General features: G+C 37.3%; 1 protein-coding gene across 3 annotated transcripts in view; it reads left to right on the top strand.

Moving 5' to 3' along the window:
* FZD3 (frizzled class receptor 3) overlaps window positions 1-17,173 on the top strand; it is a 98,039-nt gene that overhangs the window by 26,272 nt on the left and 54,594 nt on the right. For all 3 annotated transcript variants that reach the window (XM_061425043.1, XM_061425042.1, XM_061425044.1), the window contains exon 3: window positions 6,206-6,402. In XM_061425043.1, the coding sequence (XP_061281027.1) occupies window positions 6,206-6,402 (197 nt within the window). The remainder of the gene's footprint in view (window positions 1-6,205; window positions 6,403-17,173) is intronic.

Genomic DNA, 17,173 nt, shown 5'->3' with positions numbered 1-17,173 from the left:
GAATTGATGCTTTTGAACTGTGGTGTTGGAGGAGACTCTTGAGAATCCCTTGGACTGCAAGGAGATCCAACCAGTCCATCCTAAAGGAAATCAGTCCTGAATATTCATTGGAAGGACTGATGTTGAAGCTGAAACTCCAGTACTTCAGCCACCTGATGCAAACTGACTCATTGGAAAAGACGCTGATGCTGGGAAAAGTTGAGGGCAGGAGGAGAAGGGGACGACAGAGGATGAGATGGTTGGATGACATCACCGACTCAATGGATATGAGTTTGAGTAAACTCCAGGAGTTGGTGATGGACAGGGATACCTGGCTTGGTGCAGTCCACAGGGTCTCAAAAGAGTTGGACATGACTAAGCAACTGAACTGAACTGATTGTTAAGTAATCCGGACTTCATAGAATTTGTTCAGGTTAGTTCTCTGCTGTTTTCTGGAGGAGATTGTGTAGAATTGGTATTCTTTTAAAATTGTTAGATTTTACCAATGAAAGCATCAGGCCTGAATATCTTTTTTCAGGAGATTTTAAACTACAATTTGTTGAATAGTTATAGGACTGTTCAGCTTATCAGTTTCATCTTGGGTGAGTTTTGGTAGTCTGACTTCAGAGGAATTGGTCTACTTCATCTAAATTGTCTGGTTTATATGCATAGAGTTGTTTGTAATATTATTTATATATTTTTAACATTTTTTTTGAAAGTGAAAGTTTTGGCTGTGATGGGTTTTCATTGCTGCGTGTAGTCTTTCTCTAGTTGCAGAGTGTGGGGGCTACTCTTTCCTTTTAGGCCTTTCATTGTGGTGGCTTCTGTTGCAGAGCCTGGGCTTTAGAGTGTGTAGGCTTCAGTAGTTGTGGCACATGGGCATGTCACTCTGAAGCATGAGGGATCTTCCTGGACCAGGGATCGAAGCTTTGTCCCCTGCATTGGCAGGCGGATTCTTAACCACTGGGCCACTAGGGAAGTCCTTCCTTATTATATTTTTAATGTCGGTAGAGTATCTAGTGATACCCTTTTTTTCATTCTTGATATTGTGTTTCTCTCTGTCTTTTTAAATCATTCTTACTAGAAGCCTATCAATTTTACTGAAGTTTTCAAAGAACCAGCTCTTGGGTTGAGTGATTTTTTTTCAAAGTTGATTTTCTAATTTCAGTGTTATTGATTTCTCTTCTTTATTATTTCCTTTCCTTTGCTTGCTTTTGCTTTATTTTGCTCTTTTTGGTTATTATGAATAACACTACTCTGTTATAAACATTCATATGCACATTTTTGCTTCAGTTCAGTTCAGTTGCTCAGTCATGTCTGACTCTTTGCGACCCCATGGACTGCAGCATGCCAGGCCTCCCTGTCTATCACCAACTCCTGGAGCTTGCTCAAACTCCTGTCCATTTAGTCAGTGATGCCATCCAACCATCTCATCCTCTGTCATCCCCTTCTCTTCCTGCCTTCAATCTTTCCCAGCATCAGGGTCTTTCCCAATGAGTCAGTTCTTCCCATCAGGTGGTGAAAGTATTGGAGTTTCAGCTTCAGCATCAGTCCTTCCAATGAATATTCAGGACTGATTTCCTTTAGAATGGACTGGTTGGATCTCTTTGCTGTCCAAGGGACTCTGAAGAGTCTCCTCCAACACCACAGTTCCAAAGCATCAATTCTTTGGCACTCAGCTTTCTTCACAGTCCCTCTCTCATATCCATACATGACCACTGGAAAAACCATAGCTTTGACTAGACAGACCTTTGTTGGCAAAGTAATGTCTCTGCTTTTTAATATGCCATCCAGGATGGTCATAAGTTTTCTTCCAAGGAGTAAGCGTCTTTTAATTTCATGGCCACAGTCACCATCTGCAGTGATTTTGGAGCCCCCCAAAATAAAGTCTGACACTGTTTCCATTGTTTCCCTATTTGCCATGAAGTGATGGGACTGGATGCCGTGATCTTAGTTTTCTGAATGTTGAGTTGTAAGCCAGCTTTTTCACTCTCCTGTTTCACTTTCATCCAGACGCTCTTTGGTTCTTCTTTGCTTTCTCCTGTAAGGGTCGTGTAATCTGCGTATCTGAGGTTATTGATATTTCTCCCGGCAATCTTTATTCTGGCTTGTGTTTTTGTCCAGCCTGTCATTTCCCATGATGTACTCTACATATAAGTTAAACAAGCAGGATTATTTTTGCTTAAACATGATTTAAAATTATTGGGGGTATATTCCTAGGAGTGGAATTGCTGGATCATGTGGCAGTTTTATGTTTAACTGCTTGAGTAGTTGCCAAACTTTTTCCATAGTGGTTGCCTTGTTTTACATTCCTATCAGCAAATTTTTTTTATACCTAGTCCAGCAATCTAACTCTCTTATGTAGTTGGTAGTTCATTTATATATAATGCAATTGGTGATGTACTTGGCTTAATATCTACCACCTTATTATTTGATTTCAATTTTTCCAAACTGTTTGCCTTTTTCTCTCTCCTATCTTGTTTCTTTTGTATTATTCGATTTCTCTCTCTATTACCTAGTTAGTTGTGCATTCTTTTATTGCTTACCCCAGAAATTATGATATATACTCTTGACTTACAGTATTCTAATAAAAATAATAACTTTGATCACTCTCCCATTAGTGTTCCCCTGACCCCTATCTTTATAATTTTATTATCACACATAATTATTTTGTATTTTATATGTCTTTTAAGGCATTATTTTTTATTTTTACAGAAAATATTCATTTCTATTTTCCCACATATTCACCTCTTTTGTGGATTTTGATTCATTTTGAATTTTCATCTTAGATTACTTTTATCTTTTAGTGTAGGTTTGGGCCAGTCATTTTTCTGTTTTTGTCTATCTGAAAATGTCTTTACTTTGCTTTCACTTATTAAAGGGTATTTCTGTTGACCATAGTATTATGGTGAGCAGTTGTTTTCTCTTAGCTCTTTAAATAAATCATTCTGTTGTTTTCTAGTATTCCAAAGTCCAGCAGTAGTTGTTCTGTTGAAGGTAAGGTGTCTTTTTTTCCCCATTGGTTATTTTTATGATATTTTTCTTTGGTTTTCCACAGTTTAAATGCTATATGCTTAGGTGTATTTTTTGTATGTATTCTTCTGGGGATTTGCATAACTTTTTGAATCTATGCTACTGCTAAGTCACTTCAGTCGTGTCCAACTCTGTGTGACCCCATAGAGAGCAGCCCACCCGGCTCCCCTGTCCCCGGAATTCTCCAGGCAAGAACACCAGAGTGGGTTGCCATTTCCTTCTCCAGTGCATGAAAGTGAAAAGTGAAAGTGGAGTCGCTCAGTTGTGTCCAACTCTTAGCGACCCCATGGACTGCAGCCCACCAGGCTCCTCCATCCATGGGATTTTCCAGGCAAGAGTATTGGAGTGGGGTGCCATTGCCTTCTCCTTTGAATCTATGGATTGTCTTTAATCAGTTTTAACAAATTCTTGACCCTCATCTTGTTATATATTGCCTGTTTATTCTTTCTTCCCTCTTTTGAGGTTCCAGTTACGTATATCCTAAACGTTTTCATGTGTTTTACGCATCTAATATGCTTTTTTCTGTATTTTTCAGTAGTTTTTGGTCTGTGTGCTTCTGGTTTGGATATTTTCTATTGCCTTGTTTTCCATTTTGCCATTTCTTTCTTCTGATATATCTAATGAGCTCTTAATTTGATCATTTATGTATTTCACTTAGAGAATTTCCATTTGGTCCTTCTTGTGATCGATTCCAATTTTCTGGAATCCTTGATCTTTTGTTTTCTCAAACATATTTCTCGTGTACAGTCTTGGGACTGAGCTGAGTTGAGGCTGGGTTTCAGTTTTGATCGGTCTCTGCCTCTCTGTCGTTTGCCCCCACTGCTGAAGTGTGGTCACTCAGGGGAGGAGCTTCCAGCTGTGAGTGAGTTATGCTCATGTCCCCTAGTTGGACTTGAGCCTCTAATTTATGTTTCCTCATACTGATGACACTGCCAAAATCTCCACTCTGCTTTTCAGAGGCTTCATGCTTAGCTTTTTAACCTCCTGCCGTGTGCATCTCCAGAATTTTCAAATATCTTGAAGGGAAAATTAGCTCTGTGTCAGGCCCAAACCTAGAAACTTCCCTGTTCACCCATCTGTCACTTTTGTTTTGAATTTTGTCTGTAGTCTTTTTTTTTTCTAATTTTTATTTTATATTGGAGCATCATCGATTAACAGTGTTGTATTAGTTTTAGGGGGTACAGCAAGGTGATTCAGTTATATATATACATGTACTGTCTATGGTCTTGCACGACTACCAGAGCCCTGCTGGTTTCTTGGTTCTCTAAGAGCATCAGCCTGGGCAAAACTTGCTTCTCAGTCTCTTGCCTTACACCCAGGTTCAACAGATACCTCCTTGGAGAAGTGGCTGCACTTATCAAGCCACCTCTGTATGCTTCCCTGCTCTCAGATTCCTGGTCTGTCTAGTTCTTTTCCTTTAGTAGTTCTCTGCTGCTGCTGCTGCTAAGTCGCTTCAGTCGTATCTGACTCTGTGCGACCCCATAGACGGCAGCCCACCAGGCTCTCCGTCCCTGGGATTCTCCAGGCAAGAACACTGAAGTGGGTTGCCATTTCCTTCTCCAATGCATGAAAGTGAAAAGTGAAAGTGAAGTCACTCAGTCGTGTCCGACTCTTAGCGACCCCATGGACTGCAGCCTGCCAGGCTCCTCCGTCCGTGGGATTTTCCAGGCAAGAGTACTGGAGTGGGTTGCCACTGCCTTCTCCGAATAGTTCTCTAGTAGCCTTCAATAGATACTTTAAAGCTTTTCCTATATTTTGAAGTTGTTCTTGATGGAAATATTGATTTAATTTAAAGTTATTAATTTAAAATTATTCTTGCTTGGAAATGCTAATTGCATATAGTTTGTTTTATGTTATTATATATAAATGTGTTATATTTATTATATATAGTATATATAATATATATAGTGTTATATTTATATATTAATATATATTATATATAGTGATCGTGATATTAAGTGATAAAGTGATCATCACATACAGTTATGTATCAGTTATCACATCTCTTATACAGTTAACTTCTTTTAACACCAGTTTCTCTAAGTGACTCTTGGTTTTGTGACTGTGTTGTGTATAGAAGGCTTCTGGATAATGTTTTATATCAATGTAGAAATAAATTGATTGAGTCTTAGTGGAAAGGCCTTGTGGTGAGAATATGTTATTAGTTAAAAATCAGCAATGACTCTGAAACTGGTTATATAAACATGTGAAAAAAATATTTGGTAGTCAGAAGTCCAGATGTACATTTCTTGGGATAATTGATCTATTCCTGTGGTTATGATGATAATTTTAGTATGGTTTTATGTTTGGGGCCACTATTTTTTCTTTTTGTTTCTTTAATACCAGCTTACAGTGTTAGCTGTGTTTATATCGTATGATTTCAGAGTTCAAAGAACTCGTGTATGTTTTTAAAATTTTCTTTTAATGTAAAAAGATCAGGAAAATATGAGACCAAAGTGATATCTCCTCCTTTACCTCCCACCTCAAAACATGTACTACTGTGTATAATAACGACTACTCTTCCTCTCCTGTTGGAAAGGATTGAAGGCAGGAGGAGAAGGGGACAGATGGTTAGATGGCATCACCGACTCAATGGACGTGAGTTTGGGTAAAATGTGGGAGTTGGTGATGGACAGGAAGGCCTGGCGTGCTGTGGTTCATGGGGTCGCAAAGAATCGGACACGGCTGAGCAACTGAACTGAACTTCCTCTCCTACCCTTTCCTTTCATTTTTTGTCCCTCCTCTCCTATTGATATATGTTAGTTGACAAAAATACAGAAATTGAAGTACATAAGAAAAAGAAAATTGAAATCTCTTGTAATCCCATTACCAAGCAGTAATTAGGTTTCTGAGCATTTGACACGTATCTTTTGTGGATTTTTCTTTGTAAAATGGACTGTATTGTTATTTATCGTTCTTAGCCAAGCCTTTTCATTAATATCACCTGTAATAATTAAAATATCCATATGGATTCTGCAATACATCTCATACTTAACCATATCAGAATCTCTAGGTGATTCTGGGTGAAGAGGGTTTTGTTGAAAAAAAGAAAAGCTTCCCTTCAGAAAATTTTAATTGCCTTCAGAAGTCTTCTAAAACAGAAAAAGCAAGAATATTGCCATATTATATATGAAGGAAACTTTAACTTGTATACAACTCTTCATCTAATGATTTGATTTGAACTTTTTCCTAGCCATTCCACCCTATGGTGAATTTGGATTGCTCTCGGGACTTCCGGCCATTTCTCTGTGCACTCTATGCTCCTATCTGTATGGAATACGGACGTGTCACACTTCCCTGCCGTAGGCTCTGTCAGCGGGCTTACAGTGAGTGTTCGAAGCTCATGGAGATGTTTGGTGTTCCTTGGCCTGAAGATATGGAATGCAGTAGGTGCGAAAATCATAGATTTTTCATGGCCCTTTGCTTCTTTTGCATCATATTTAAAATTGTTTTCTAGTTCGTCAGTTTTTAAGAACTTCTTGAAGTGTGTATATTACTTATAATTTTGAACAGAAGTTTCATGCCTCAGAGCTGTTCATTTCCTTAGGAATTTGGAATGAAATGAAAAAGGTGGAAAAAGAAAAACATTTCTATGAAGAAAATTTTTAAATAATTAAGAAAAACATAATCAAGATATAGATTGTTGGTATCTTTCCCTTACAGTTTTTTTTTTTTCTGATTATAAAAGTAATGCCATTTATAAAAGATTAGAAGATATAGAGAACATAATCATTTGTTGCCTCATTATTAAATATCTTTAATGTGATTTAATGGGACTTGAATATCTTTATAATTTCGGTGTTAATGACTATAGTAGTTCTGTCATTTCTGTTTTTCTTTCTTTGTTTTTTTTTCAATTTTGTTGTTTTGACCATGCAACATGTGGGATCTTAGTTCCCTGATCAGAGATAGAACCCATGCCGTCTGCATTGGAAGCACGGAGTCCTAACCACTGGACTGCCAGGAAAGTCCCTTGGTTCTGTTTTACTGTCATGTATTAACATACTCAGACCCAGAAAATGTCAGATACTTTTCAAATCACTTCCAATATATAGATTGTAAGCATTTCCTAAAGGTTTGAGGATATTTACCTGACAGTCTTATATATTTGTGTAAGAGAACGTAATTGTTAGTGATAACATGTATGGTAGTAATACTGAACTTTTTATACTATAATGTTGTATCTTTTTGTGTTCTTACATATTTCAAGGATAAAGCATAGATGAATACCTATAGAACTTTTACTATCTAGCTTTGTCCAATAGTATTTTGCAGTGTTTGCTTCAGGTTTTTTTTCTTGGCCACACCCAAGTTCCATATGGCTTGCAGGATCCTAGTTCCCCCAACTAAGGATGGAACCTGGGGCCCTGACAGTGAAAATACTGAGTCCTAACCGTTGGACCACCAGGGAGTGCCCCAGATTTCTTTTTTAAAGAAATAAAACAGTACAGGTAGAGTTGAAAATTCCTTCGTTAGTATCCATCTTGATTTCATTTCCTTCTTTTCTCCCCAGAGATGAGATAATCATTATGTTGAATTTGTTGTTAATTCTTCTTGTTTGTTTTTATATTCTTACTGTACATTACATATTACATTACATATACCATACATTACATCCATAAGCAACATTATATACTTTTTTACATTTCATATATGTATATAAATATATAATGTTGTTTATGTATCTGTGTTTGTATCTGTGTTTATCTTTGTTAGTCTGGTTCATTCCTCTTAATTGCTGTGTAATGGCCAATTGTGTTAACATGATCTATAGTTATTTAGCCATCTTCTGCTAAGGCGCGTCAGTCGTGTCTGACTCTGTGCGACCCTGTAGACGGCAGTCCACCAGGCTCCCCGTCCCTGGGATTCTCCAGGCAAGAACACTGGAGTGGGTTGCCATTTCCTTCTCCAGTGCAGGAAAGTGAAAAGTGAAAGTGAAGTCGCTCAGTCGTGTCTGACTCTCTGCGACCCCACGGACTGCAGCCCACCAGGCTCCTCCATCCATGGGATTTTCCAGGCAAGAGTACTGGAGTGGGGTGCCATCACCTTCTCCGAGCCATCTTCTACTGATAGTCATTTAACTTATTTCCAAGGGTTTGCTATTATGGGCAGTGCTGCACAGAACCCTTTTTTTCTCCTTCATGTTTAAAATTAATTTTATTTATCAATACCCCTTGGAGATAGGTAAAAAGCCCATGTTGTTACTGTCATTTGATAGATGGAAAAACTTAAAACATGTATTAGTTACTTATAGTCAGTTCACTGACAATTTGCTTTCTCTTATTTGTCCACGCTGTTTTCCACCTATTTGATATACTCTCTTATCTAGCCCCATCAAACCATTCATCCACTGTCTCCCCAAAACCTTACAATATTTATAGTTCTTCTTTTAGAAATCTAAATTTCTTGGTATTTATAACAACAGTTAGGAATTACCTCAGTAGGAATCCTATTTTATGTTTTGTGTCTAGCTCCTATTGTTTAGTGGTCTTTTTTTTTAACAGATTATGTACATTTATAGAAATGTCATTATGATCTCTGTTTTGATAGTATTAAATCTGTTTTATGTCCTTACTATTTTGCCTGAAATTGCCTAACTCTGAATTCTTACTTAAATTCTGACAAACTGATCTTTCATTATAACCTTTCATTCTTCTACATCTCTCATATCCTTGTTCATATTGTATTTGTTCTTCAGTTTCTTGGATACCCCAAAGTTTTGGGGTTTTCCCCCACCTTTCCTAATAAGTCCCTTCCTGATCTCATTTCTTTTCTTACTTAGGTTAAGCTTTGTTGTCCATTATATAAAATAGTACTTTTGCTAACAATTTCAACTTATTCCTTCTACTGTACTTGTTCAGATTTCTAGCTGGAGCAATTCAACTGATTTCTTACAAATTAATTATGCTGCATATTTAATTATTTAAACCATAGCAACTCCTTTTTTTTTTCACTGCAGTCCAGATTCTATCATTGTTTTATTATATTTGCTTTATCATATCTGTCCATCCCTCTGCTGATCCACTAATCTACATTATTCTTTGAGTGTATTTCAAAATAAATTAGAGACAGCAGTTATTGTCCTCACAAATATTTTATCAGGTCCTTCACCAAACATTTGTCTATAGTTTTGTGTGTTTTTTCTATTTAAAACTTTACAAGGAAATGCACATATCTAAAGATAGCACCTGAGTTTTAACAAAAACCTGCAGCTTAGAAAGCCAGATCCTTAGAAGGATATAGAACAGGATCATTACCATTACCTCGTGCTCTCATGTTCCTTGCTAGTCAGTCCATGTCTCTACCATCCTCTGGAAGCAACTACTGTTTAGCATCTTTCCTAGATAATTACTTTGTATATTCTAGAACTTCATACAAATAAAGTCATACATTGTATAACTCTTATTTTGCTTGAGTTAAGATTGCTGTTTCTTGCTCTGTTTTCAAGACTCAATGTTTTTGTGTTCATTAATAGTTCTTTCCTTTTTCTTGTTTTCTATTGTATAGATTACCATATTTTGCATATCCATTCTCCTATTGATAGACATTTTAAACCATAGCCGCTCTATTTGCTCTTTGTCTTTAGTCAATTTCCAATGTGGTCAACAGGAAAGATTCTGTTCATTCTCCTCAGCACTTATGCCAAATCCATGTCACTCACTTCAAACCTATGTTTCATTTCACCTTTATTCCATATTTGACCCTTACTCCCCTCAACCTCAGTCTGTCCTCCTTTCCTGAAAATCACTTTGGCATTTTGTGCAAACTGTTGTGGTCTGCTACATCTCAGACCAGTTGTTCTCAGTTTCCTTTCTTGTATGTTCTTCATGGTGCTTCTTAGCAATCTGTTTCTGTTCTTTTTGATTCTACATGCTTCCCGTGGATAGTTTCATCTCACTGATTTTAACTGTTACTCACATGCTGATGACTCCTAAATCCAAATCTATAGCCTTGGCATCTTTCTGATAAGTTCCAAATCTGGGTAACAAGCAGCCATTGGATATCCTAACCTGAATTTGTCTCAAGTACCTCAACTTCAACATATCTAAAATTGGTTTTACTCCTTGCTCATTTTTTTTTAAATTCCTGGAAGGCATATTCCTCCTTCATCGACCTAAGCTCCCACATGCAGTCAGTTGTAGATTCTGTTGCTTTTATTTAACTAATTTCATAGCTGTCTCATTCTCACTGCCTTATCTGGTTTTAGTTATGGTTCATCAGATGTCTCTGCTCTCAATATTGTACAGCTCAAATGTCTTCCATACTCCTTCTAGTCATCTTTCTAATTAACTTGTATGTGTGGTGAGCACTTAGTCATGTACAACTCATTGAGACCCCATGAACTATATATATAGCCCACCAGGCTCCTCTGTCCATGGAATTTTCCAGGCAAGAATATTGGAGTGGGTTACCATTTCCTTCTCCAGTGGATCTTTCCGACCCCAGGATCAAACCCACGTCTCTTGCGTCTCCTGCATTAGCAGGCAGGTTCTTAACCAGTTGAGCCACCAGGGAAGCTGTTAACTTGGGTAAGGGCTATATGAATATATTTAGTCAACAGTCATCAATTCAGCAAATAATTTAGTCAACAGTCATCCATTCACCAAATATTAATTGAATGTCTTCCATGTGCTAGACACTATTCCAGATAGTAAAGATGAGTAGTGAACAAAATGTGGTCTGTTCTTATGGAGCTGCAGTTCTAGTGATGGTTTTCCTGGTAGGATATAAATAAATAGATAATGTCAGATAGCAGTGAATGCCAATAAGAAAGAATAGAGCTAGGTGATAGTGATACAGTATGGAGACATTAGGGAAGTCCTTTTTAATAAGGAGACAGTGGAAAAGGGATGTGAATGAAATGAGAGAACAAATGATACAGATATCTAGGGAAGATCAGTCCAGGCAGAAGAAGCAGAGCAACAAGTGCAGAGGCTCTGAAGTGGAAGCGTGCTGGTTATATTCACAGAACAGCAGGGACACCACCCTTACCACAGCCATGTGAGTAAGGGAGAAGGGAAGGAAATACGATCAGAAAGCACTGGGGTGGGGGGATGTCTTTAGAGCTCCTTTATGGAATTTGGATTTGATTCTGAGTGAGTTAGAAGATTTTGAGCAGAAGAGACATGATCAAGAGCACAGGGGTGGCATGTCTTTAAAGGATTACTCTGGTTCTTATGTACAAATGGAGATGAACTAGAAGCCACTCCAGAAATCCAAGGATGAGGTACTAATAGCTCAAACTGGGTGGATGCTGTGGAGGACATGGAAAGTTGTCAGATTCTAGATACGTTGTGAAGTCGAATGACAGGAAGTGCTGGTAGGTTGTGAAGTGGATATGACAGAAGCAGTTTCAAGGAGGACCCCAAGGGTTTCGTCCTGAGCAACTAGAATGGGATTACCATTTATGAAAATGGAGAAACTAAGGAGTGGAAATCAAGAGTTTGGTTTTGGAAGGATTAAAAAGTAAGGAGTATGTATATGGTGAATTGGAAGTTGGATGTACAAATATGTCCATTCATATGTTTATATCAGTGTTTATGCACACACATATTTCTGAAAATGCTTACCTCTTGTGCTTACAGTTCATGCACTCCTCATGCCCCAGCAATACTAAACACACCCTGTGCGAAACCTCTGTGCCTTTGCTTGCATTTTTTGTTAGACTACTGATTGCCATACTGCCAGTACTGGCAAATACTGATTCAAAAATCCTGTGTTGAGGGATTGACATGAAGTCTTTCATAATTTTGATTGGTTCATAAAGTCATGCTGCTGTATCTTGTATTGTGTTTACAAGTTTGTGCCTTCTTTTGGACTCAAGGATAGAGTGTTTTTTAGGTGTTTTTCTTTTAAAGCCCTGGCTTACTGCAGAGTTCTAATAAATGCCTCTGTGCAATAAGTTTCTGTCATTTGGTTTTATAATCCAAGCCTTGTAAAGAAAATGGTTTGTATTAATCAGCTTCAATATAAGGTTATACATGTATTTGGCAAACTTAATATCAGTGATAGTTTATTGAGATTAATCAGCTTCAGTATAAGCTTATACAGGTATTTGGCAAACTTAATATCAGTGACAGTTTCTTGGAAACTATTTGATCTATGTAACTACTGAATATTTCGTTGATGGGAGTCTGAAGACTTAGAAACTGATGCTGCCAAGAAAACTGAAAATCCAGGAAGTTCATAAGAACAGTACTTCTGATCATGTGAGAATGTCTGCAGCACATCCCTGTTTTTTCTGTACTGTGCCTGTGATACTTTCTCAAGTCTGGAAAATTGTCAAAATGCAGATTTCTTGGGCCCTAACACAGGCATAATAGAATTTGAGGTGGTGAAGAATGTCTCATCCTCTCCTACCCTTGCCCCATGTCCATAAGTTTATGTCTGTTTCTCCATTGTTGCCCTATAAATAAATTCTTCAGTACTATTTTTCTAGATTCCACATATATGCATTAGAATACAGTATTTATCTTTCTCTTTCTGACTCACTTCACTCTGTATAATAGGTTCAAGGTTCATCCACCTCATCAGAGCTGACTCAGATGCCTTTCTTTTGATGGCTGAGTAATATTCCATTGTGTATACGTACCACATCTTCTTTATCTAGTCATCTGTCGATGGACATCTAGGTTGCTTCTGTGTTCTAGCTATTGTAAATAGTGCCTCAAAGAACAATGGGATACATGGGTCTTTTTCAACTTTGGCTTCCTCAGGGTATATGCCTAGGAGTGGGACTGCTGGGTCATATGGTGGTTTTATTCCTAGTTTCTTAAGGAATCTCCATACCATCTTCTGTAGTGGCTGTATCAATTTACATTCCCACTAACGGTGCAAGAGTGTTCCCTTTCCTCCACACCCTCTCCAGCATTTGTTGTTTGTAGATTTTTTGATGATGGCCATTCTGACCGGTGTGAGGTGATATCTCATTGTAGTTTGGATTTGCATTTCTCTAATAATGAGCAATGTTGAGCATCTTTTCAGGTGTTTGCCATCTGTATGTCTTTGGAGAAATGTCTGTTTAGGTCTTTTTCCCACTTTTTGGTTGGGTTGTTTGTTTTTCTGGCATTGAGTTGTATGACCTGCTTGTATATTTTGGAAATTAATCCTTTGTCAGCTGTTTCATTTGCTATTATTTTCTGCCATTCTAAAGCCTGTCTTATAACCTTGCTTATTGTTTCCTTTGCTGTGCAAAAGCTTTCACGTTTCATCAGGTCCGACTTGTTTACTTTTGTTTTTATTTCCATTACTCTAGGAGGTGGGTCATAGAGGATCTTGCTTTGATTTATGTCATCGAGTGTTCTGCCTATGTTTTCCTCTAAGAATTTTATAGTTTCTGGTCTTACATTTAGGTCTTTAATCCTTTTGGAGTTTATCTGTGTGTATGGTGTTAGAAAGTGTTCTAATTTCATTCTTTTACATGTAGCTATCCAGTTTTCCCAGCACCATTTATTGAAGAGCCTGTCTTTTCCCCACTGTAAATTCTTGCCTCTTTTGTCAAAAATAAGGTACCCATAGGTGCATGGGTTTATTTCTGGGCTTTCTATCTTGTTCCATCGGTCTATATTTCTGTTTTTGTGCCAGCACCATACTATCTTGATGACTGTAGCTTTGTATTATAATCTGAAGTCAGGAAGGTTGATTCCTCCAACTCCATTCTTTCTCAAGACTGCTTTGGCTATTGGGGATCTTTTGTGTTTTCATATGAATTGTGAAATTTTTTGTTCTAGTTCTGTGAAAAATGCCATTGGTAATTTGATAGGGATCGTGTTGAATCTGTAGATTGCATTTGGTAGTACAGTCATTTTCACAATTTTGATTCTTCCTACCCAGAAACATGGAATATCTCTGTGTGTCATCTTTGATTTTTTTCATCAGTGTCTTATACTTTTCTGTGTACAGTTCTTTTGTCTCCTTAGGTAAATTTATTCCTAGATATTTAATTTTTTTGTTGCATTGGTGAATGGGATTGATTCCTTAATTTCTCTTTATGATTTTTCATTGTTAGTATATAGAAATGCAAGTGATTTCTGTGTTTTGATTTTATATCCTGCAACTTTGCTAAATTCACTGATTAGCTCTAGTCATTTTCTGATACTGTCTTTAGGGTTTTCTATGTACAGTATCATGTCATCTGCAAACAGTGTGAGCTTTACTTCTTCTTTTCTGATCTGAATTCCTTTTATTTCGTTTTCTTCTCTGATTGCTGTAGCTAGGACTTCTAGAACTATGTTGAATAATAGTGGTGAAAGTGGACACCCTTATCTTGTTCCTGATCTTAGGGGGAATGCTTTCAGATTTTCACCATTGAGAATAATGTTAGCTGTAGGCTTATCATATATGCCCTTTGCTATGTTGAGGAAGGTTCCTTCTGTGCCCATTTTTTGAAGAGTTTTAATCATAAATGGGTGCTAAATTTTGTCAAAGGCTTTTTCTGCATCCATTGAGATGATATGATCTTTTTTTCAATTTGTTAATATGGTGTATCACATTGATTGATTTGCATATATTGAAGAGTCCTTCCATTCCTGGTATAAACCTAGCTTGATCATAGTGTATGAGCTTTTTGATGTGTTGCTGAATTCTGTTAGTTAAAATTTTGTTGAGGATTTTTGCATCTATGTTCATCAGTGAGATTGGACTGTAGTTTTCTTTTTTTGTGTTGTCTTTGTCTGATTTTGGTATCAGGTTGATGGTGGCCTTGTAGAATGAGTTTGAAAGTGTTCCTTCCTCTGCAATTTATTGAAAGAATTTTAGAAGCATAGGCATTAGATGTTCATCATGAGAAACGCTGGGCTGGAAGAAGCACAAGCTGGAATCAAGATTGCCGGGAGAAATATCAATAACTTCAGATATGCAGATGACACCACCCTTATGGCAGAAAGTGAAGAGGAACTAAAAAGCCTCTTGATGAAAGTGAAAGAGGAGAGTGAAAAAGTTGGCTTAAAGCTCAACATTCAGAAAACTAAGATCATGGCATCTGGTCCCATCACTTCATGGAAAATAGATGGGGAAACAGTGACAGACTTTATTTTTTTGGACTCCAGAATCACTGCAGAGGATGATTGCAGCCAGGAAAGTAAAAGACACTCCTTGGAAGGAAAGTTATAACCAACCTAGATAGCATATTGAAAAGCAGAGACATTACTTTGCCAACAAAGGTCTGTCTAGTCAAGGCTATGGTTTTTCCAGTGGTCATGTATGGATGTGAGAGTTGGCCTGTGAAGAAAGTTGAGCACCGAAGAATTGATGCTTTTGAACTGTGGTGTTGGAGAAGACTCTTGAGAGTCCCTTGGACTGCAAGGAGATCCAACCAGTCCATCCTAAAGGAGATCAGTCCTGGGTGTTCATTGGAAGGACTGATGCTGAAGGAGAAACTCCAATACTTTTGCCACCTCATGCGAAGAGTTGACTCATTGGAAAAGACACTGATGGTGCGAGGGATTAGGGGCAGGAGGAGAACGGGATGACTGAGGCTGGATGGCATCACTGACTCGATGGACATGAGTTTGGGTAAACTCCAGGAGTTGGTGATGGACAGGGAGACCTGGCATGCTGCTATTCATGGAGTCACAAAGAGTTGGACACGACTGAGTGACTGAGCTGAACTGAACTGAAATGATTGATAGAATTCTCCTTTGAAAACATATGGTCCTGGGCTTTTGTTTTTTGGGAGATTTTTGATCACAACTTCAATTTAAGTGCTTGCAATTGGGTTGTTCTTAACTTCTATTTCTTCCTGGTTCAGTCTTGGAAGATTGAACTTTTCTAAGAATCTGTCAATTTCTTCCAGGTTATCCATTTTATTACCATATAATTGTTCATAATAGTCTCATAACTATTTGTATTTCTGCATTGTCTGTTTTAACGTCTCCTTTTCATTTCTAATTTTGTTGATTTGATTCTTCTCTCTTTCTTGATGACTGGCTAAAGGTTTGTCAATTTTATCTTCTCAAAGAACCAGCTTTTAGTTTTATTAATCTTTACTATTGTTTCTTTCATTTCTTTTTCATTTATTTCTGCTCAGATCTTTATTATTTCTTTCCTTCTACTAATTTTGGGGGTTTTTGTTCTTTTTTCTTCAGTTATGTTTAAGGTGTAAAGTTAGGTTGTCTATTCGATGTTTTTCTTGTTTCTTGAGGTAAGGTTGTATTGTCATAAACTTCCCTCTTAGAGCTGCTTTTGCTGCATCCCATAGGTTTTGAGTTGTTGTGTTTTCATTGTCATTTGTTTCTAGGAATTTTTTAATTTCCCTTTTAACTTCTTCAGTAACCTGTTGGTTATATAGAAACATGTTGTTTAATCTCCATGTGTTTGTGTTTCTTACATTTTTTTTCTTGTAATTGATACCTAGTCTCATAGCATTGTGGTCGGAGAAGATACTTGATACGATTTCAATTTTCTTAAATTTACTGAGGTTTGATTTGTGACCTAAGATGTGGTCTAGCCTGGAGAATGTTCCATGTGCACTTGAGAAGAAGGTGTATTCTTCTGCATTTGGATGGAATGTCCTGAAGATATCAATGAGGTCCATCTCATCTAATGTTTCATTTAAGACTTGTGTTTCCTTATTAATTTTCTGCTTTGATGATCTGTCCATTGGTGTGAGTGCGGAGTTAAAGTCTCCTACTATGCTTGTGTTACTGTCAGTTTCTCCTTTTATGTCTGTTAGTGTTTGTCTTATGTATTGAGGTGCTCCTATTTTGGGTGCATAGATATTTATAATTGTTATATCTTCCTCTTGGACTGATCCCTTGATCATTATGTAGTGTCCTTCCTTATCTCTTGTAATTTTATTTTAAGATCTACTTTGATATGAGGATTGCTACTCCAGCTTTCTTTTGCTTCCCATTTTCATGCAATATATTTTTCCATCCTCTCACTTTCAGTCTATATGTGTATTTAGGTCTGAAGTGGGTGTCTTGTAGACAGCATATATATGGGTCTTGCTTTTGTATCCATTCAGCTAGTCTGTGTCTTTTGGTTGGAGAATTTAATCCATTTACATTTAAAGTAATTATTGATATATATTTTTCTATTGCCATTTTCTTAATTGTTTGGGGTTGATTTTTTAGATCTTTTTTCTTCTGTTGTATTTCTTGACTGTATAAGTCCCTTCAACATTTGTTGTAAAGCTGGTTTGGTGGTACTGAATTCTCTT

The sequence above is a fragment of the Bos javanicus genome, chromosome 8 (assembly GCF_032452875.1).
Source record: "Bos javanicus breed banteng chromosome 8, ARS-OSU_banteng_1.0, whole genome shotgun sequence".
In the NCBI taxonomy this organism is placed as follows: domain Eukaryota; kingdom Metazoa; phylum Chordata; class Mammalia; order Artiodactyla; family Bovidae; genus Bos; species Bos javanicus.
Note: the sequence above shows the minus strand (reverse complement) of the source record. Positions and strands in the feature narration are given on the sequence as shown.